Source organism: Vombatus ursinus, unplaced genomic scaffold (assembly GCF_900497805.2).
Source record: "Vombatus ursinus unplaced genomic scaffold, bare-nosed wombat genome assembly UNPS02000255.1, whole genome shotgun sequence".
NCBI lineage: Eukaryota > Metazoa > Chordata > Mammalia > Diprotodontia > Vombatidae > Vombatus > Vombatus ursinus.
Genome location: NW_020940033.1, coordinates 525,917 through 548,040, shown reverse-complemented (window position 1 = coordinate 548,040; position 22,124 = coordinate 525,917). Strand labels below are relative to the sequence as shown.

The 22,124-nt window shown below is 39.8% G+C and overlaps 1 protein-coding gene across 2 annotated transcripts in view; it reads left to right on the top strand.

Moving 5' to 3' along the window:
- Nucleotides 1-1,303: 1,303 nt before the first annotated feature.
- The window catches only part of LOC114033910 (interleukin-7 receptor subunit alpha-like), a 26,924-nt gene continuing 6,103 nt past the window's right edge, over nucleotides 1,304-22,124 (top strand). The window contains exons 1-6 of one of the 2 annotated variants that reach the window (XM_027849642.1): nucleotides 1,400-1,459; nucleotides 4,666-4,764; nucleotides 7,601-7,739; nucleotides 14,328-14,488; nucleotides 18,206-18,363; nucleotides 20,923-21,091. In XM_027849642.1, the coding sequence (XP_027705443.1) occupies nucleotides 14,338-14,488; nucleotides 18,206-18,363; nucleotides 20,923-21,091 (478 nt within the window). In that variant the 5' untranslated portion in view covers nucleotides 1,400-1,459; nucleotides 4,666-4,764; nucleotides 7,601-7,739; nucleotides 14,328-14,337. Of the gene's footprint in view, nucleotides 1,460-4,665; nucleotides 4,765-7,600; nucleotides 7,740-14,327; nucleotides 14,489-18,205; nucleotides 18,364-20,922; nucleotides 21,092-22,124 lie in introns of both variants that reach the window. The other variant, XM_027849590.1, reaches the window with a different exon arrangement.

Here is a 22,124-nt window from a genome sequence, read left to right as displayed (position 1 = left end):
TAGATAGATAATAGCTAGTTATAAATATATAAATAAATTACATAAAATAAGTACATACATGATATGCAGGTATATAATATATGTAGATACTGACATGTAGATATGTATACTATTGTATCTACAGTACAGTACCTAAAATATCTTATAGCATAGAATCTATCCTATATAGATATATGTGTATATGTATTATATATTATAGATATAGATTTCTGTATTATTTATAGGCAAAAATGTATATTATACATACTGGGATAGGGACTGGATCTATGCTTTTGTTGGTATAGGGATCTCCCTATGTGAAGAACCTCCTTCTGTCAATGCAGGTATCATCTTCTCTCCAACTTTATAATCCTAGAACATTGCCCAGAGCATTGTGAGCTTAAATGACTTGGTCAGAATCCGATGGTCAGTATGTGTCAGGAGTGGAACTTGAACTCCATTCTTCTGACTCTAAGACCAGTTCCATATCCACTAAATCTCATTTTGTATATTAATATATATTTATTTAATGATTTGACCTTAAAGAAGTAATGTGAAAATGCCTGCCCAAAATAAGGAACAGTCAATTCTTCTCATGCAAAGGGTTGCTATAAGGTTGTGGTTAAATCAGGTTTTTGTAAATCCAACTCAACACATATTTTGTAGGCACCTGCTGTGTGCCAGGCACTATGCTAAGTGCAAGGGATACAAAAAAAAGCAAAAGACAGTCCCTGACCTCAAGGAGCTTGCATTTGACTGGATGTACATTGAGTTGGCTCTTAAAGGGCAATAAGGAGCTAGTTTATTTAAAAGAATTCTGTGATAAAATCTTTGGAGGGCACATAATCTCCCTGTTCAGGTAAGAAATCATACCCTTTAGAGAGCTGGATGGGACCTGAGAGTCTTTCCCTCACTTTTTTTTTTCGGTTTCAACAACAGGGATTTTGTATGCTGTGTGGAGCCTAGATGGCTATTTTTCATCAGTGAGAAGATGAGCCATCTAGGTACTTTATTTGGAACCACTGCCTTGGTGTGCAATGAGTTTAGAGGTAGGGGGAGACCAGAAGAACCCCCAGGAGTTGCAGCAAACAAAGGCTCATAATCCCCCATTTCCAGTAAAAAGTCAGCAGTCCTCTCTACTTACTACAATTCAACAAGTACTCAGGCTTCCTGTTGCTGACACTTGTCTTCATTTCTCATGTGTTTATATTTCCTCCTGGCTGTGGTTAAGCAAGACAGAGTTACTTAGTGTTGGTCTATAAAGCTGCATCCCCAACTTTTTCTCTCACTTACACAGGCACAGATTCTCACTGACTCTGGTTCTCTCTCTCTCTCTCTCTCTCTCTCTCTCTCTCTATCCATCTGTCTATCTATCTATCTCTATCTCTGTCTTTCAAAATGACAGTTCTCAGTACAACTATTGGTATCATATTCTTTTTACTTCACTCTTCTTCTGGAGAAAGTGGCTTCGGACAGGATGGTGAGTCATTTCAAACTTTTTTTTAGGATTATGGGACTCTGATGCCTTCTTTGGGGTTGTTCAGACCCACGAGAGTCTTAGGGACTCATGGAGAGTGATAAGGACCTGGCATGTGCTTCTGATCAGGACTGAGGATTTAGATGATCATTTAAAAACTAGATTACTCTAAGAATCAAGAGCATTGGAGAATGGGTAATCATATTGACTCCTGCTTTATAATTTAAATCCTAAATATCTAGAAGAAAGGAACAAGCCTTTCTGAAAGCTGGATCTTAAATCTGGGTGGATATCATTTCTTTTAAAGAAAAGATAGAGACCTGTAACCTCCACAAGCAGTAGATTTTAAGAGTTAATCCCAAGTAGAAAACTCCATGCCATTTGCACCTTATGAGTTTATTCAATGGGGCTTTAGGGAACTTCCAAAGTGTGGACTTGGTGCCGAAACCACAGTGCAAACCCACTGAAATTTGAAGTTTTTTTTTTTAACAGAAGAGATTGCAGAATATTGGCACATGAAGGGAACTTAGAGGTGATAGAGTCCAACCCCTTCATTCTACAGTTAATAAAAAGTCCGGAGAGGTTGGACTGGGTGACTTCAGATGTCTTTCCATCTAGGAGGTTCCACACAATTTGCCCTGCTGAAGAACAGCAAGCACAGGACCAGAATCCAGCTCTCCTGTCTCCCAGGCCACTGCTCTTTCCACTGGACCTCTGGGCTTGATTTTAAATCTCTAGAAGATATTAGTCAAGAAAAAAACTGAATAATTTCCTTGCAATCAACTTACCAGAGATCCTGAATAGATAAATTTTCTTTAACAAGCCACCATTACTGAATCCAAATGAAGGAATGAACCATTGCTGTGATAATCCTGGTGCTAGGAAACATAGATACAGAGAGATAGCACCAACCTATGAGCATTCCAACAAACAGTTGGCAAGAAGGAAACAAACAGCAGCACTTTGGGGAGTTTATTCATATCAATTCATTCCTATAATTAAGTTCTTTTATTTTGATAGTTTGAAACATTTCTCAAGAGATGGAATCAAACCCACTAGCTTTAATGACTCAGTTTAGATATTTTACAATATAGCTACTAAATAGGGAAATCACTGACATTTTCTCATCACAGGACAAAAGTCACAGAATTAACATTTTTTCACAGTCTGACTACATTATGAATCATTTCACAGAGATGCTTATTACTTCATAGTAAATGCAGTCTTGTGCTTTGAACAGAAAATGAATACTGAACATAGAAAAAGCATGTTAACACATATTGTGATCTTTTTTTTTTTACATGATCTCTCTTAAAACCTTGAGTGACTCAAGTGGAAATTTTGGTTTTTACTTGGAATGTGCTTTAATTTCTGGTGAAAGGGCAGGGGGGAAATACTACATGTGCCTTTGGAGAACAATCACCTCAACTCTGAAACATTTTAATTTGGGAATGATTAGATACAAGTCAATAAATTAATCAATTCTTCAATAGCATTTATTTAGCCACTGTTATGTGTCAGGCACTAAGTTAAATGCTTGATAAACAAAGTTGATGTCTCCTCCTCACACTGGGAGGAGACAACATACACGACCATAGATAAATAAATATAGAATATTTGCAAAATAAATACACAGTAATTGGTTAGGAAGCAGTTAAGTGGCTCAGGGGATAGAGCACTGAGTCTGGAGTCAGGAAGACCAGAGTTCAAATCCAGCCTCAGACACTTATCAGCTGTGTGACCGGGACAAGTCACTTAATCTCTGTTTGCCTTAATCCATTGGAGAAGGAAATGGCAAACCACTCCAGTATCTTTGCCAAGAAAACTCCATGGACAGTATTGGCATGCTATGGGCTGTGGGGTCACAAAGAGTGGGACGCAACTGGATGACTGCACAACAACAGCTGGTTAGAAGCCACTAACAACTAGCACATTCAGGAAAGGTTTCTTGAAAGAGGTGGTGCTTGAGCTGAACCTGGAAGAGAGCCAAGGATTCTAACATCAACAAGGTCTGAATTTTGGAGCTTTTGTTTAAATTACCCTCTGAGTCATCCGAAGACTTTTCAGCTTCCTTGGACTTTTGAGAATTCCAGTCACTTGCGAAATGCTGTTTGCAAAGGAAAAAAAAACTCCTGTAAGCTCAGGGACAAGAATCCCCAGCAGCATCCTTACACTGTTGCAACCTCTTCACCCACTCACAATTATGCAATGGTTACAGGTTTACAAAGTTTCTTCCTCACAATAACCCTGCTGGATAGGTAGTACCAAGTATTATCCCCATTTTACAGATGAATAAACTAAGGCTCAATAAGGTAGAGAAACATGCTAGTATGTGTTAGGACCAAGATGTAAGGTAACAGTCAAGAAATTGCTTCTAAAAAGAAGCACTTTGGGACAGCTAGGTAGTGCAGTAGATGGAGCACCAGCCTTGAAGTCAGGAGGACCTGAGTTCAAATCCGGCCTCAGACCAAACACTTGACACTTACTAGCTGTATGACCCTGGGCAAGTCACTTAACCCCAATTGCCTAAAAAATAAATAAATAAATAATAAAAAACAAGCACTTTAATGAGAGGATGGTTGACTCTATGCACAGTGTAGCTAATACACTGAGGCAAACTAAGTTCCATGAAACAGCTCTCTAATGCCAGTGCTGATCACATTATAGACTAATCTTGGATTGCTCTGGGTTTGATACATTTAATCTAACCCACAGTGAGACAGAGGGCAAGTCTTGGAAGACCTGGGTTCAAGTTCTATCTCTGATGGAGCTATGGAACCTTGGGCAAGTCACTTCTCAGTGGTCTAGGCAACTGACTAAGACCATAAAATACAGGCTAGTAGTTGATCTGTATCAGTGAGGGGAGGGAGGAGTTTCCATACCAGAAGTTCCCTCATGCCAATGAGATAACAGATCGGAACCACCCTGTGAAAACCAACCTTCCCCTAAATTTGTCCCATAGTCTATCTTCCTATGTGGATTAACAAAACATATTATAATGACTATGCATAATAGAACTACAGAAGGTCCAAAGAGGAGCTGATAGAACGACGGGAAAGGAAATGCTAGGGCCAAAAATAAGGAAAGGAGGAGGAGGAGGGGGAGGAGATGGAAGGGAGGAGGGAGTTGGAGGAGGAGAGAGGAAATCTTTTTCTGTCTGGGAAAGCAAAATAGGAGGAGGAAGATATTGATTTCATAAATTCATGAAGTATGTTTCAGGTCAACCTACATTTGTACCCTTTGAAACTTGAAGAAGGTAAAGGAAGACAAATAAGAGAGAAAGCTGCTTCACGTGGTGGTTAAGAAATGTAAGAAACTCCTTATCCTACGATGCAGTACAAACATCCAATAGAAGTGGAATCAAGCAGCTGTGACAAACTTATGAGCCAGAAACAGTGACTAATAAAGGCTTGAATATGCCTATTTTTTTACAGCTTGCATCAGGGAGAGGAAGGATTTATGTCCTTTGGTCCTTCATTGGAAATTATAGCTCTGCCCTGAATAGTCTATGGATTTGATCCAGTGTGATCTTTCTTAACTTCCTAGAAAATGTCTTACACAGAAATTATGCCTTCATGGGTCTAACACAGAATTTTGAAGCTGAGAAATCAGCTAGTTCAACCTATACCCAAATAAGAACTCCAACTAGATTTCATAACATACAACAACAAATGGTCATCCAACCAGTACTTGAAGGCTTCTAAGGGGGAAAAACCCACCAGCTCTTGAGGTAGTCAGTTCCATTTCTGGGCAGCTCTAATCATTAGGAATTTTTTTCCTGACATCAAATTTAAATTTTCTTCTTTATAGCTTGCACCTATTAACCCTTGGCTCTACCTGTTGGAGCCAAACAAAATAAATCTTATCCCTCTTTAATATAACCACCTTTCAGATACTTAAAGACAATTATCATGTCTCCCCAAAGTCTTCTTGTCTCTAGGCTAAGTATCTCCTGTTTCTCAGACTTAATTCTTATATAACATAGACTTGAGGCCTTCCCTTTCGAAATCTAGAATCTTTTTTGCCATCCCAGTTGCCCCCTGAAACAAACTGTCACATCACCATCTGTTAGTGGGGTTGTGTATCTTAGCTAAGATCCCATACTAAGTGGGTAGGAAAAGTGACCCACTGAGTCAAGAGTCTGGATCTGTGATGATAAGCATAACATAATGCATAGTGTTAGAGTCAGGAAGATGTAGGTGAAAATACCACCTCAGAAATTTACTAATTTGTATGCCTCTAGGCACACTTAACCTTTTAGCCTCAGTTTCCTCACCTGTGAAATAGGGATCTGTAGCACTTATAAGATTGTTATGAAAATAAAATAAGATAATGTATGAAAGCACTTTGCAAACCTTTAAAGCACTACAGGTAAAAGTCAATTGTTATTATTAGAGGCAGCTAGATGGTACAGTAGATAGCACACACTGGGCCTGAGTTCAAATCTAGCTTCAGACACTTAACAGATGTGTGACCCTGGGAAAGTCACTTGACCTCTGTCTGCCTCAGTTTCCTCATCTATAAAATGGGGATAATAATTGCACCTACCTCACCTTGTTGTTGTAGGGATAAAATGAGATAATTATAAAGTGCTTAGCAAATGGCAAATAGTAAGTACTACATAAATGTTAGCTATTATTATCATCATTACATACACGTCAACTGTTATTATTAGAGGCAAGTAGGTGGCACAGTGAATAGAGTGCTGGGCCTGGACTCAGAAAGATCTGAGTTCAAATATAGTATCAGAAACTTATTAACTGTGTGACCCTGAACAAGTCACTTAACCTATTTGCCTCAGTTTCTTCACCTGTAAAATGGAGACAATGATAGCACTTACCTCACAGGATTGTTGTGGGGAATAAAATGAGGTGGTATTTGTAAAGTGCTTAGCACAGTACCTAGTATGTAGTAGACTCTTAATAAATTCCCATTCCATTCTTATTATATTATTAGGTTTATTGGCTCTTTTCCCCTAATAAAGAAAAAAAAGAAATTAAAAGCAATAGTAAATTCAGATTCTAGGTTAAGAACCAAAGCAATCATGTGTATTATCTCTGACTTACAATTAACCAAGCAAATAGATCAATTAAAGCATCACAGAGAATTTTGGTATTGGCAGGGACCCTAGAATTCATTTTATCTGCCACCTAGATTTTACAGAAGAGGAAAATGAGCTCCAAAGAGCATAAGCTGAACTTTATTTTATTTATCATCTTCCTCAATTATTGCATGTGAGTCCCTTGAGAGTAGAGACTGTCTTTTGGTTTTTCCAGTTGTACCCACAGCATTTAGCACAGTACTTGGCACATAGAAAGTACTTAAGAAATGTTTTTTTTTTTCATGTACATTCCAGCGGCAAAGCTAAACTCAGTCTAGATGAAGAAACACACTCAATCATTGCACAATGTCTACTTTTTACTACTTTAATCTGTTCAACAAACTTTTTTTTCAAATTTATTAAATAGCTAAGACACAGCATGGCATACTGGACAGAGTACTGGGTGTGTCATCACACAATCTGGATTTGAACCCTGGCTCTGCTACTTGGTACCTATGTAACCTTAGGCAAGTCACCTCACATCTCTGAGACTCAGTTTCTCATCTGTGAAATAGAGGAGAGTGGACAAGATGACCTCCAAGTTCCCTAGTATCTCTAACCTTATGATCCTATACAAATACTACGTGTGAGATGCTATGCTAAGATTGCTTGGAGATACAATGAAAAATAAAACAATCCCTTCCCTCTAAAACTTTGCTGTCTATTCTAAGTAATTGATGGCATATTCATAAATAAATATGATACAAATTAGATAAAATAAGGGGAAGAGAGCACATATCATGACAGTCTTTTAAATCATGAAGTTATTTCTGGGTACATGTTAGATCTTTTTTCAACCTCATCTCTCTTTCCCCTGACACCACCCCATTTATGATTATTTTTATTGTTTCATAAAGAAAACCTAACTTTGCCCTTTGGTGCCCTCAGAAAAGTATCTTAATTATGGAAGTGTGGTTGATAAATAAAAAATATTAATTTTTTTAAAAGTATCTTAAATAAATCATCTATTTCTTGCTGCATATCCCACATCTTAAATTAATGCAATCTCTTGCTTGACTAATAATCTCTGTGCTGTTCTCCAGATGAATTTGAAGATGAGGAACAAGATGATTATGAATTCACTTGCTATAGCCAATTGCAAGTCCATGGCCAGCAGCACACTCTGACTTGTTCTTTCAATGACTCGTCACTCAACAGCACCAATTTGGGGCTCAAGCTATGGTGAGAAATCATTGAGGCTTTTTGTTTTTGTTTGGGGGGGAGGGTAGAAGGTACAAAACCTCTATTAGTACCTCTGTGTGTCATACTCCTGGGAAAAAAAAGACTTCTTATATTGATGCCAGAAGTATTCAACTTTTCCATTTCATGAATACTCTAACTTCCCTTAGAACGATTGTTAGTACACACAAACACATGCACATGCATACATGAATCATCATAAACACACAGATCCTCAGTTCATCTTCACACTCTCTCCTCGGTAGCTCTGTAGCTCCTATTTCCTCCTATGCTTAATATTAGATTCTAGATGCTAGGAAAGACTAAGAAGGGAGTGTGTAAAAGGGAGGTATAGGAAATGAAAGACGGGAACTCAAATTCATTTAACAGAGTTTGCTACCCCAGCTACCAAACTGTCATGCAGGTCATTATAGCTCCAAACCCCTCTGAAGTTTCCTCATAGCCACCAATTAGAGAAATACTCTGTTGAGCTTAACAGAGATTTTCCTCTTGGGGGACACATAGACTCATATGCTGTGAGAGTGGGAAGGAATGTTTGAAATCATCTGGCTTGATTCCATCATTTCTTAGATGAGGAAACTGAGCATATAAGAGATGAAGTGATTTGCCTGGGGTCACAAGATTAGTTGAGTCTGGAGACAGAACTAGAACCCAGGTCTTTAACAACATCAACAACAACTAATATTTAGATAGTGCTTTAAAGGTCTGCAAAGCACTTTACAAATACTATCTCAATGTATCCTCACAATAATTCTGGGAGGTAGGTGCCATTGTTATCCCTTCTGTTTCAGATGAGGAAACTGAGGCAGAAGTTAAGTAACTTGCTCAGAACCACAAAGCTAGTGTCTGAGGATGGATTTGAACTCAGGTCTTCCTAAGTCCAAGTCTAGTGCTCTATCCATTGTGCCACGTGCTGCATCTAGTCCATTTTTCTCAGTAAGTCAGCTGCAGAACCACTCGGATAATACTAAATCAGCCCTATCTCATTTATGCTTATATTTAGGTGGACCAGGTATGAATGAAGCCCAGGATTTCTATGCAACAACTATATACTTGGCCATAAGAGGAGAGGGACATTCCTAGTTTTTTCACAATATATCCAAATACCTTGAGCATCTTTATGAAATCCTTTTTAAAATCATTTCCCCAAGTGAGAAATAATTCCTCTCTACTTATCAACCTCTAACTGTAGAATGAGCAACCAAATGAATAGATGGAATATATTTCCATGATTATGAAAGTCCAAATCATAGAACCTCAATCCCAAGCCCTAGATGAAGTGAATGAAGGAAAAACTACACAAAAACAATTTCAGGAAAAAAAAATTGACTCAGATTCTCCAGCTGTCCTTTCGCCACTTTGCTACACATCAACTGTGGACCTCAGTGGCTTTTGTGTTTCTAACATAGTGCCTTGCCCATGGTAGGTGCTTAATAAATATCTGCTTAATTGAATTAAATGTATACACAGCCATGGGTAGAATTGGGATCATGGTTCTCATGAGTAATAGGAGATAAGCAGGAAAGGGAACAACAAAACAACAAAAGCACCATTTAGTTTGTGGTATAGTGGAAAGAGCACGAATCCAGAGACTTGGAGCCCTGCTCTGCCTCTTTCTAGCTGTGTGACCTTGGCAACTCAGTTTCCTTGCCTGAAGAAATGATTTATCCTCACCTCAACAAAGTTGTTGTGAAGATGACATGAGATAGTATAGATGAGAGGTACTGTTAGTTCAATAACAAGGCAGCTTGCTATATCAAAGTATCTTTTGGCTGTCATTAATATCTAAGCTATATATATGCATTATATTATATATTATATATACAAGCATTATTTATACAACATGTATATATGTATATGTATATATTGTGTATATATGTTGCTTGTCTGAAACTTCACTTCATAGAAGACCAGCCCCTCCTTCAGAAGTAGATGGTCTTAACCGTCAGCTTTGAAACAGATCCAAGTTAATGACACAAAGTCAGGTAGTTGCAACGTCTTAGAGCTACTCAGTCAGCCACGATACAATCCATAATACAAGCAGTCCCAACTTTCCACTGTGCCTACTTTGTAACTGGGTCTGTTATTGTTGTTTGTCCTTTGTTTTCAAAAAGGACCAATGACATAACTGGGTCTATGATTTCATTGACAAAGGAAATTCATAGTGAGAGGACTTTCTCTACCAAGGGAAATTAGTACCTTCTCTGCAATTTATAATCTTAGAAAGCTGCCTGGGGGCACTGGCAGGTTAAGTGATTTCCCCAAGGGCTTATAGTTAGGTTTTGGCTCAGGCGGAACTTGAACCTAGGTCTTTGTGGTTCCAAGGCCAGCTCTCTCCCCACTATTCTATAGCTGCCTCTGTTTCACATTTTACCACTGTACTCCTTTGACACTACCTAAATCAATGGCTCTGCTTCTAGCCGTCTTCATCTGCTTGTCTTCTTGTCATCTTTCATAATACTTCTGCCTCACTGGGTTATTGCAAAGGGAAAAACAAAATGCAGTGTAAATATAACATGAGCTATTATTATTGTTATTACATCAGTTTATGCTGGTGATGTGGAACACATTCGAGCAAATTCAGTGGCACATATATGAATGCTCAGTCAGCTTTGTAATGATCCTTCTTCAACGTGCTTCCAGGAATACAGAGTAGTTTAAAGGGAGAGGGGATGTGTTGCAGTGTATTATAGACTGTGAGTAGATGATGCAAAAATAATTCATTGCAAATGCAAATTGCAATGCAAATAATTCATTGTCTTAGAAAAAATTCATGAAAAAAATTTGCTTGACATGGTGCATGCCAAATAACGGATTTGCTCATGACTATTTTTTACTCTTCAATTGATTGCTTCAGCACCAATTGTGGGCACGTGGGATGAATATTCAATCTACTTTTGCTTTCATAGTATTTGACCATGCTATAACCTCTATACTCTGTCAAATATTTGGATTTATCCCACAGCATGTTTCTGGTATTTCTATACCATCTGTTTTATGGGTCCAGTGAAAACATATATGAAAAAGCATTTATTAAGCATTATGTGCCAAGCACTGTGCTAAATTCTGGGTGTATAAATAGAAAAATAAGATAATTCCTGCTCTCAAGAAAATGACATTTTAATTAGAGGAGACAACACAAAGGGGAGAGTTCAGCTGCAGGGGTAGATGGAAAGGCACAGAGCTCCTAAGAGCACAGCAGCAACAGAACAGAAGGCAAAGCCTATGATTCTTTAGGGGGCAAGAGAGTTTCTGTCCCATGGGGAGGAGGCAGGGGAGGAAACTTGAAGGGACTAGCTGACCACTATTGGGATGTAGGGGATAAGTGAGCGAGCCTATGAGTCAGAATGGGGGAAGAATTCCAGATTCCCTCCAGAAGGGGCAGAATGGAGGAGGAGGTCAATGTCTGGTCAGGAGGAGAAATAGGGAAAGGAACATTGGCAGAAAGATAGAGGTGGGCTCTGGGTGACCTAGGGAACAAAAAAAAGGAGGATGGCTCCACTTAGTACCTTCTCCAGCTGGGGATCTCCAGGAGAAATAGATGAGTTGTGTTAGGTTGTGATCCTATGTTGGTGGATATAAGTTTCACATAGTGAGATCTTTCAAGGTATCAAAGTGAGCAAGCATCTATACCACCAAACTCAGGTTTTTTTTGTTGGAAAAAGATAAATAGCAGTAGAGTAGTAGTAGTAGTAGTAGTAGTAGTAGTAGTAGTAGTAGCAGCAGCAGCAGCAGCAGAAGAAGAAGAAGAAGAAGAAGAAGAAGAAGTGGTAGCAGTAGCAGTAGCAGTAGCACTAGCAGCAGTAGTAGCAGTAGAGGTAGCTAGTATTTCTATAATGCTTTAAAGTTTCTAAAGTGCCTTATATTTATCTCATTTTAATCTCTCAATAATCATGGGAGGTAGGTGCTACTATTATCCCTATTTTGCAGATGAGAAAACTGAAGCAGACAGAGGTTAAGTAATTTGCCCAGCGTCACATAGCTGGTAAGTGTCTGAGGCTGGATTTGAACTCAGGTCTTCCTGACTCCAGGTCCAGTGCTCAATCCATTGAGACACCTAGCTATCTATGAGGATGCTGGATCCCAGTGGTTCTGGGAACTGATGTGAAAACCTGACTCTGTAATAGCTGGCATTAACTAGCAGGTGGATTAAGGTGTGATTTAAAAAAGTCATTTTGGTGGGAAGATCTATATATCTCTTAGATGTACATAGAGCATATGGAATCAGATCCACTCAAGAGGCAGAAGGCTATGACAGTGTGGCTGCTGTCTTCAAATACATCAAGAGCTTCAAATTCATTACACTTCACTGGAGTCCATTTCCATTATAAACATGACCTGGCAGATACTTTATTGCAGCACTGTTCTTAGTTCATTAAACTAGACCATCATTCAAATGAATAAAAGGGATAAAAAATAACATTGATCCGGGTTCATCCCTTTGGACTAAAAATGTTACCGGTATAACTCACCAAAGGTCATTGATAGTTTTTGTGAAGACATGATTTCAAATGAAATGTGGGAGAAGTGGGGGAAGAATAATTAGTTCTACAGCAGCAACACCATAAAATGTGAGATCATTTCAAAACAGCCAAAATCTATGCTAAAGAAGCTTAAAATCTATCGTTCCAGAAGTCTGAGATGATGAGAGAGAATCGTGGGGAATGTTGGGCTAGGCTGAACCTTGATAGAGGTTTCATGGAAATGCTAGTAGGGTGTCACCACATGAAGGACTCCAGAGGTGTCAGAAAATTTCATCTGGATGTAAAACATGAAAGGTTGGAATAAATAACATCCACCACACTGGTTGGCTGCCTGGATTCTTGGCCAGGGAGAAATTAACAAAACTCCCCACATTGATCACACTTGTCCCATTTGCCCCATCTACCTTGACAGATAAAGGCACTAAGTATCTAGTGCTCCTTTCTCCCACAGCTCCTTTCTCCTTATCATGTGTGCTGCTCAATGATGCCGTAGCCTCCTTCAGAGTAAGGCTGCCCCTTCCTCTTCAGAAGCCCAGGAAGAGCTGAGCTCAAATTCCCCATCCTGCCTCCATGCACTCCTTCCAGAACAGGAAGAAGACAGTTTTGTCTTCTTCAAACTACACTTCCTGGAACTCACACAGCCAGGCTCCATAGTCAAAAGTATGCTACAATTGAACTATTTGGATGGAGGAATAAGAGGAGTAGAAATCAAATACTCCCAAAGGGCTACCATGCCAGGATAAGGGGATTGATGAGGGATGGCAAAATGGGAACCCCCCAATTTGGGGGTGGTAGCTGCATTTCAAAATGACCTTAGTCAAGACAACTATATGTGAGTATGCCTTTGCTTGGTCTTTCAAAGTCCCAAGACAACAAAATCAATATACTTAGCAAAATTTTTTTACACTGAGATTATATAGGATTTGACCATTGTTGCCTTGATTTGTATAAATTTCTAGTGACAAACTATATATGATGATTTTTTTTTAAGTATTGCATTGGGGTGATTTTAAGTAATTCCCTACAAGTAAATGCATTTAATTATTTGTAAGCATGTACTACAGCAGTTTGATAGTGGGAGACTTTGCATATGAATGTGGCAGATTTACCTCAGAATTTCCAGGCTCAGCCACCTCACAGGGAGGCAGGCTGTTCCCTCTTCAGAAGGTCCAGGAACCAATGCATAATATTTCAACTTAATTATACCAAGAAAATGAGAAGCAGAGTATACATAAAATCATTCAGTCATACTCAGAACCCGATTCTAACAATTGAAGATAGACAGTTTTCTGCAAAGCAGGAGAGAAAGCATACCTGATGTAATCCCTACTTTGTTCTACCCCTTTCTTTATCTCTAATCCCAGGGCAGCATCATTTTCCTTTAAAAATAATGTTATCTCAGGGCGGCTAGGTGGCGCAGTGGATAGAGCACTGGCCCTTGATTCAGGAGGACCTAAGTTCAAATCCAGCCTCAGACACATAACACTTATTAGCTGTGTGACCCTGGGCAAGTCACTTAACCCCATTGCCTAGCCCAAAATAAATAAATAAAAGATAGTTAAGTTGTTTGGGACCAGATTGCTATCTCTCCTTCTTTGTGGTACTGGTTGGGAACTGTTGATGCAGAATAGGGCATACTCTGTTAGAAAAAGTCACTGTCTTACTTGGTTGTACTTAACTATTTTCTTTATTTGTAAGGGAGGGTTCTATAAGGGTGGGGGTTTCATCAGAAAATTAGTCATATAAAAATCATGAATAAAACATTTTAATGTGAAAAAAAATGAGTCAAGCCTGGCATTCTATGGAGAGTGATCACAGACTATTTTTTTTTTAAATATCACTGAGTTATTTGTGGGCACCAGACCTGCCCTTGGTTTGCCCTGGACAGATTGTCTGCCAAGGCTGTTTGGCTGGGTTTATATTCCACTCTAGGAATTTGAGGGGCAGAGGACTCTCCTTTTGTTTTCTAACAGCTAGATCCTGGCAGAGAGATAGGTACCATGGAGGGGTACAGCATCAGATCTACTCATCATCATTGTTAGCAAGAAGTCCTAGGTTTATATTGGCTTTGTATCTCATTCCACAGTGGCGCATTCATGTCCAACACACAATGTGAGATGATGACGAAAAGAGAAAAGGATTATTTTATGAAATCAAGATCATTTTCACTGATTAATATTTGTGAGTTGTGCGTGATACTTGGAAAAAATAAGGTGAATTGCAAAACACTGAAGATAACCAAAATAGGTAAGACTTTACACAATGGGAAAGGGGAAGGTGGTAGTTGTTTAAATTTCTGGAGATAATCTTGGTGACAAGACTTAATAACTTTACTTTGTGCTAAATTGACTAATTGTGAAAGTAGTTTACATGAGGAGTTCATATTTTTGACAAAGGACTGAGAAAAACACTTAAGCCCTGAGGAGGTGATGATGGAGGTGATATACTTGAGGAGAAAGAGAGCAAGAGGAGCAGCACTTTATGACCTTTAGAATGGACTTTGTTCAAATTGAAGTAAAATTTCCTTACTTTATTTATTTTTCTTGCTTTTTTAAAAAATGGCTAATATTTTTTGCATAATTTCACATGTGTAATTGATCCATTGCTTTTATCAATTAGTGGGGGGGGAGGGAATGGAAGGGAGGGAGAGAATTTGGAATTCAAAATTTAAAAAGAAAAGCATTTTAAGAATAAATAATAATTTTTTATTAAAAAAAAAGAAAAAGAATAGACTTTGTTCCTTCTACCACCAACAAAGTACAGTTCTTTCTTTCTGGACTGTTTCCTCATTTTCCTTTATTCTTCTTAGAGTATTTTCTGCTCTGTTACTCAGCATGCCACAAGGAAAACAACAAGATTCAGGCCCTAGCTTTGGTATTTACTTGCTGTGTGACTTTCAGCAAATCACATAACCTCTCTGAACTTCCATTACTTTAGTTATAAGTGAAAATACCAAGACCATTAATACCGATCTCCCAGGACAGCAATGAATTTAGAATAGAATAATGTATAAAAGTATTTGATAATTTTAATCTCCTTCAGTTGGAAGCCTATTCTTCTGTGTCTATGCCTTTATGCATCTCCAGTGTAACCATTTTGATTGAATCGGGTAGTTATTGAATGATCATTATTGACTTTTATCAAATACATATTAATAACTACTTGGTAACCAACTGATTCAGACAAAAAACTAGTTGCTTATTGGTGCACATCAGTGTGTTGACAGAGCCAAATAATAATAAATTTTTATTTAATATTTATTTATTTTAATGCTTTAACTTGGCATAATGGAAGGAAAGATGGCTCTGGAGTCAGGGAACCTATTTAAATATCTGCCTTGTTACTCACTCTCTTGTGATTCAACTCAGTAAGTATCTGTCAATGTTTGCCAAGCACTATACTAAGCCTTGGGGGAAAAAAAGACAAAATCTGAACGTCCCTGCCCTCAAGGAGCTAACATTCTACTAAAGGAAAGTGCCTCCTCCATGAAGCCTTCCCGGATCCCCTCAGCTGAGAAGGATCTCTTCCTCCTCAGATATTCTTCGACACCTTGGATTTCTGCTTTTCACTCCTTCAACTCTTATATTTTTGTGTGTGTACATATGTTATGTCCTTCTAAGTATATTATGGCCTTGAGATCCAGGATGGTGTTATTTTTGCCTTTGTGTCCTCCACAGACTAACTCAGTTGGGCAATTCATATTTGTTGAATTTAGTTGAACTGAATTCATTGAGTTGTTTGGGACCAGATTGCAGATCTTGAATAATGGACTTGATTCTGTGGGCAAAGAGGAGCCATTAAATAGAAGGCATTCCAGAGGGGAAAGAGGAGAAAAGGGAGAGGACTAGGGAGGGGGAAAGTCCTTGAGGAATGGGCTTAGGTTCTGAGATTTTTAGTGGAAAAGCAGACTCCGTTTGGGTCTTGAGAGAAGAGAAGGATTTGGATTGGAGGAAAAGAGTGGTCTACCAGCAATGGAGTCAGGAGAAAAGACTATGCCTTGCTCTTTGATCTCTGCGTTTGTCCGCAATCTCCCTCCTTCCTTCGCTTTTCTGATTACTATTAATGGGTTTTCCCATGTGAGTGATGTTTTAGTACATATGAATTGTCCCAGAGGTGGCAGCAGTCATTTGTATATGTTGTGATAGCATTCCTCACCCAATCACGAAGAACTGATTCTCTGAACCTTCAAAACAGAAGAGTAGACTCAGTTGCCCAGGAAGATAAGTTTGCGCTTAATTTCTTTTCTCTTTACCTCTAGGTTTGGTTAGATGCCAAACCTTCCATGGATCCTATCTCTGTTTGAGATCAGCCCTGCAAACAAATAGGCCACCCACTCAGCAGCAACCACACCTTCAGCTAGAGTGAGTGGGCGACCTCCTGGCTGGGGCAGAACAGGGAACCTTGCAAGAGATGGGCAGGAAGCTGAGCCTCTGGCTCAACTACCAAGCTTGGAAGACTCTCAAAGATGCTTGCAATCCTAACCCCTTGTACTACTGAAACCACCCACAGTTCTCTTCTTTGATATTGATGGACCCTCATCCCGCATTTCTCCTCTCTTCCAGACTCAGTTCAGGTGTCCCTCCCCTTTGGGGAGCATTTGGTTGGAGGCTCCTGCCCTGCCCCTGGCACTGATTTGAAGGTTTCCATGAGCCTCCAAGATAAAAATGATGTCCTCTTCCTTGAATCTCTTTAACCACTCCACTTGGACCTCCTCATTGCACTTTCTACAGTTATTACTATTATTATTATTATACATGATAGTTACTTGGATATGCATTCTATCCCCCTACTAACTACATTCTAAGTTCTTTAGAGGCAGAAACTTATCTTTTTTCATCATTGTATCTTCACTAACTCAAACATAGCAGGCTCTCATGTGGTCATTAAATTATTCAAATGATTTGAAATATCATCCTCAGATGAGGAGCCAGGGACCTAAGTAGCAATTTTAGCATATGGGCATAGGCGGCCATAGAGTAAGCACAGGCAATCTGGGGCAGCCCAAATCATGACTGGGTGAGGGGCATAGAAGGTGTCCTCAAGCTATGACATCGTCCCTTGCTCATGGCCTGTCGCTTATAGGAGAGTAGGTAGGAAGAAAGAGAACAGATCAGGGCTGGCCAGGTAGGCATTCACGTGGGAGGAAAGAAATGAGGTCTCCATTAGCTTCCTATTTTAACTAGCTCTTCTCGCTAACAAAGTGCTAAGCTCTGTTGTTCTTATTGTTGTTTTTTTCTTTTTGAAGACTGCAAGTGCTTTTGGTATCTTCTAAGTACAGAGCCCAGGGCCTAAGACCTGGCAGCCCTACCCTAGTTACAGTTCTTGGAGGGCATGAAACATAGCAGGTACAAGCGACTGGACCAAGGCCCCACAGTGGTAAAACCAGAACTAGAACCCAGGTCTCTGGATTCCTCTCTAGGTCAGACATCCATACCATACCACTCCGCCTTCTGGGCCACGCCAACGTGATGCTTAGTTGGAGCATTGAGGGTACTTAAATGTTGAGGAATCTGACGCCAGCTGTCATTGAATTTAATGATGTTATTGAAACTGAGCTGATTGGCTCTCCTTTTGGGGCCAGGCAGGGGAAGGGAGGAATGGAGCAAGCATTTCTTGTACGCTGAATATGGGCCAGGCAAAAGTGACAAGGACTATCTCATTTGATCCTCACAACCCTGAGAGATAGGCAGGGATGAGAGTTAGGGGTTCAGGGGGTGCAGTGGATAGAGCACCAGCCCTGGATTCAGGAGGACCTGAGTTCAAATCTGACCTCAGACACATAACCCTTACTAACTGTGTGACCCTGGGCAAGTCACTTAACCCCATTGCCTAGCCAAAAAAGAAAAAAAAAAGAATGAGAGTTAGGGGTTCAGAGAGGGGGCAGGTTTAGAGAAAGGGGTCACCTTCTTGTTTATTCTTCCTATCTGCCCTATATACTGACCTGTTTTTTGTTACCCTTTCTAGTTAAGCCTGAAGCTCCTTTTGACATAAATATCACCTACCGAGAGGCAGCAAATGACTTTGTGCTCACATTCAATACAACACACTTATGGAATGACTATGTAAAAGATTTAATCCATGATATAGCCTACCACCAAGAAAATAGTAAAAGCAACTGGATGGTAAGTAGATAAACAGTATTTTTGAAAGCCTTCCGAATATCCAAGATATGTGGCAAATAGGGAAAATCTCCTTTTTGTTTCCTCTTCTTGCTACACTTTTATCCTAGCACAATAAATAAAATAAGCAGTCTGACTGTGTGGGGATATCAGGGTCAGGTCAGTTCTGAACATTTATGAGTCCCTTAAAGTCCACTGTTCCCTTCTATTCTCTGTGCAGCCAAAGGACAGTTTTCAACAAGTTATAGAGGAGTCTCTGATACCAGGTGGAGAGAAATTGGACTAGATGCCTTTCCAACTCTGAGATTTGGGGGAATCTAAGTTCTCTTCTATTGTGTGGCTTCAGGATATGCAGTCATGGTTTATAATGACTTCTTTTAAACCAGGCCAAATGCTGGATGAGAGTAGAAGTAACCGGGGACCACTGGAGTGAGGCTTAGCAGCACAGCAAATCTCAAAACTTTGCTTGTTGTTGCTTAGTCCTATCAGACTCTTCGTGACCCCATTTGGGATTTTCTTGGCAAATATACTGGAGTGGTTTGACATTGCCTTCTCCAGCTCATTTTACAGATGAGGAAACTGAGGCAAACAAGGTTAGGTGACTTGCCTAGGGTCACACAGCTAAGTGAATGTCTGAGGCCAGATTTGAAGTCATGAAGATGAGTCTTCTTTGTTCCATGCCCAGAATTCTATCCACTGCACCATCTAGCTGCCAGTCTGTAGCTGACACCACCTCCCTCCTCTGGCTTGAGACACTTGAAAGACTCCAGTAGATCAGCAGAACAACAAATAGATCTTTTCCAACTCCTGCTCTCTGAAAATAATTCATCACCCTTTTAAAGGTTGGTTTAAAAAGCTTCCATTTTTCCAATTACATGAGAAAATTAATATTGCTAGGGTTTGCATGGAGTGGCTTTCAGTTGAACTCAAAGGGAAACGTTAATGAAGTTACAAAGGTCAGTGGTTCAGTGTGGCTCCTTCCAGCCAGATCTCAGGCTAGGAGGTCCAGTTCACTCTCTCCTGCCTGATTACTCCTCTCTTGGTTTTGTCCAGAAATTGGTGATTCCGGTCGCAGGCTAAATGTTCTGCCACTTTTGGCTCTCAAATCAATAGACTGGCTTTAGCAAAGTTTGTTGGTATTTTAGTTCTTCCAGACTCTACATCTCTCAACTTTAGGAAAGCTTTATGTCCAGAAGCCCTGCTTTGGACAAACACTCACATTCGCATAATAGCGCCCCCCCATCTCATCCCCAAACCAATTCTCTTCTTCCTGGCCCCCTCTTGATCTTTGTCCCTTGGGTCCTTGGATGAGGAAGCCACTTCTGTCTCTAGCCTCCAAAAAAAATCTCCTCTTGGGCTTCAGGCTTGTCTATACCTTCCCCTTGTCTATTCTCTCCCTCCTCTCCCAGATCATCCTCTTTGGGCTAAATCACCATAATCCTACCTCCTTAAACCTGACTTACCCATTTCAGAATCAAACAGAGGCTCTCCTTCTGCCTCCATTCTCTTATTCTTCAAAATTTATTATCTCATTCCATGTACAATCCTCTTCTTCTGTTTTATTATGTATAAGGAAATGCTCATTTTATTTGGTGTTTTAGTTCAGAATTTATTTTAATGTCTTAAAATTGTTACTTGTGTTCTGTTATGGTCCTCCCACCATATTCCTGATTCTGGACCTCAATATAACCAGCTTATAGGTTGAGCTTCAGTAGTAGACACGTCCTGGGCCCAGTCAATAGTGGTCACCTTTCTCCCGCCCTCCCTTTCCCAGAATTGGCCCAACCTCCAACTCCCAGCCTCAAGACCTCTCCTGAGGAAATGACTTTTGAGATTCCTCATTGCAAATTATCTTAGAGAAAGACTAGGGAATACAGTACATAATATAAAATGTAACCATAGTAAGGTGGATACATAAGCAAGGTGGACCATTATCACTACAATGAACATGCAAGTGTCCCTGAATGTCTTCACTAAGTCATAGCCTCTCTTGGGCTAATGAAAGAAATAGTCCAAGTATCTTTATGGCACAATGATATCGCTTCTCCCTTACAAACCAAAAGCATTCCTCTACCTGCCTTTTGCATCCTCACAGGTTTGAGATCATTACCATCATCTGCAGCCAGGCTCATGGTTTTCAGGAGAGAGGATCCTTTAAGTTTATACATATAGTACCTTAAGCTTGGCTCATCCTCCACCTTTCTCAGCCTTCTCTTCTTTAGTTCAGAGACAGGAAGTAAAGTGATGGATAAAATAGACTGTATTCAGAGGTCTAGCTTACCTAATCCACTTTTCCTTTTCCTCTGGCCAAGACTGACCATTAACAAAGTAGACAGTCACCTATACAATGTGATGTGAGGAGGTCTACCTGCCCAATATAACACCTATGGGCTTGCTAAAACCTGTTAGAGTCTTCCAAGGAATTGGATCTTCAAATGTTAAGCCCATAAGAATGCAACATTACTGAATTAAATTTGATTTGTAATACTTTGTTAAACTTGAATGTAACCTATTTCTTCATCATGAATAAGAATGACAAAAATTATATCTTTCACTCTTTAGCACATAAGTTCAGACTATCCTCTTGTAACACTTCTGGAGAGAAAGCTACAACCAAATTCAACATATGAGGTTAAAGTACGGTCACTTCCCGGTGGAACCTATTTTGCAGGGTCCTGGAGTGATTGGAGCCCCAGTGTCTACTTCAGGACACCATTGAGACCTAAAGCAGGTATGCAATGACTATGTTCTATGTTTTTATCTGTGGCCTATCTGAAGGAAGGAAGGAAGGAAAGAAGGAAAGAAGGACGGATGGAAAGAAAGAAGGATGGAAAGAGAGAAAGGAGGAGGAAAGGAAAGAGGGAAGGAAGGGGGGAGGAAGGAGGGAGGAGAGAAGGGAAAGGGATGGAGAGAAAAAGAGGGAGGGTAAAGAGGAGGGGAGAGAGGGAGGAAGGGAGGAGGGAAAGAGGCAAAAAGGAAGGAGGAAGGGGAAAAGGGAAAGGGGGGAGGAAGGAGGGGAGAGAGAAGAAGACAGAGGAACAGGGCAGGGAAAAGGGAAAGTGAAGGGAGGGAGGCATGGAGGATGGGAGGAAGGAAAGAAGGAAGAGAGGGAGGAGAGGAAGAGGGAAGGGAGGAAGAAGGAAGGATTTGTTAAGCATCTACTATGTGCCAGGCACTATGCTAAGCATGTTTAAAATGTTATCTCATCTGATCCTCAGAACTCTAAGAGGTGGTGTTATTATCAGCCTCAATTTATAGTTGAGGCAAACAGAGGTTAGGTAACTTGTCCAGGGTCATAGCTAGTAATTGACGTGACATTTGAACTCAGTCTTCCTGGCTCTAAGTCCAGTGCTCTATCCACTATGTTATCTAACTACTACTTTAATAATAGCTAGCAGTTACATAGCACCTACTATATGACAGGCACCCACAGCACCTTACATAGATGGTTGAGGCACCTAGGCGGCATAGTGGGTAAGAGCACTAGGAGTAAGAAAGATCCAAGTTCAAATCTTGCCTCAGATATTTACTATCTATGTGACCCTGAAAAAGTCATTTAACCTGCCTCAGCTTCTTCATCTTTAAAATGGAGATGATAATAGCACCTGCCTCATAGGGTTGTTGTAAGAATCAATTAAGACAATCTGTAAAGCTCTATATAAATGCTAGCTAGTTTTATTAGATAGACAGACAGACAGACAGACAGACAGATAGATAGATAGATAGATAGATAGATAGATAGATAGATAGATAGATAGATAGAT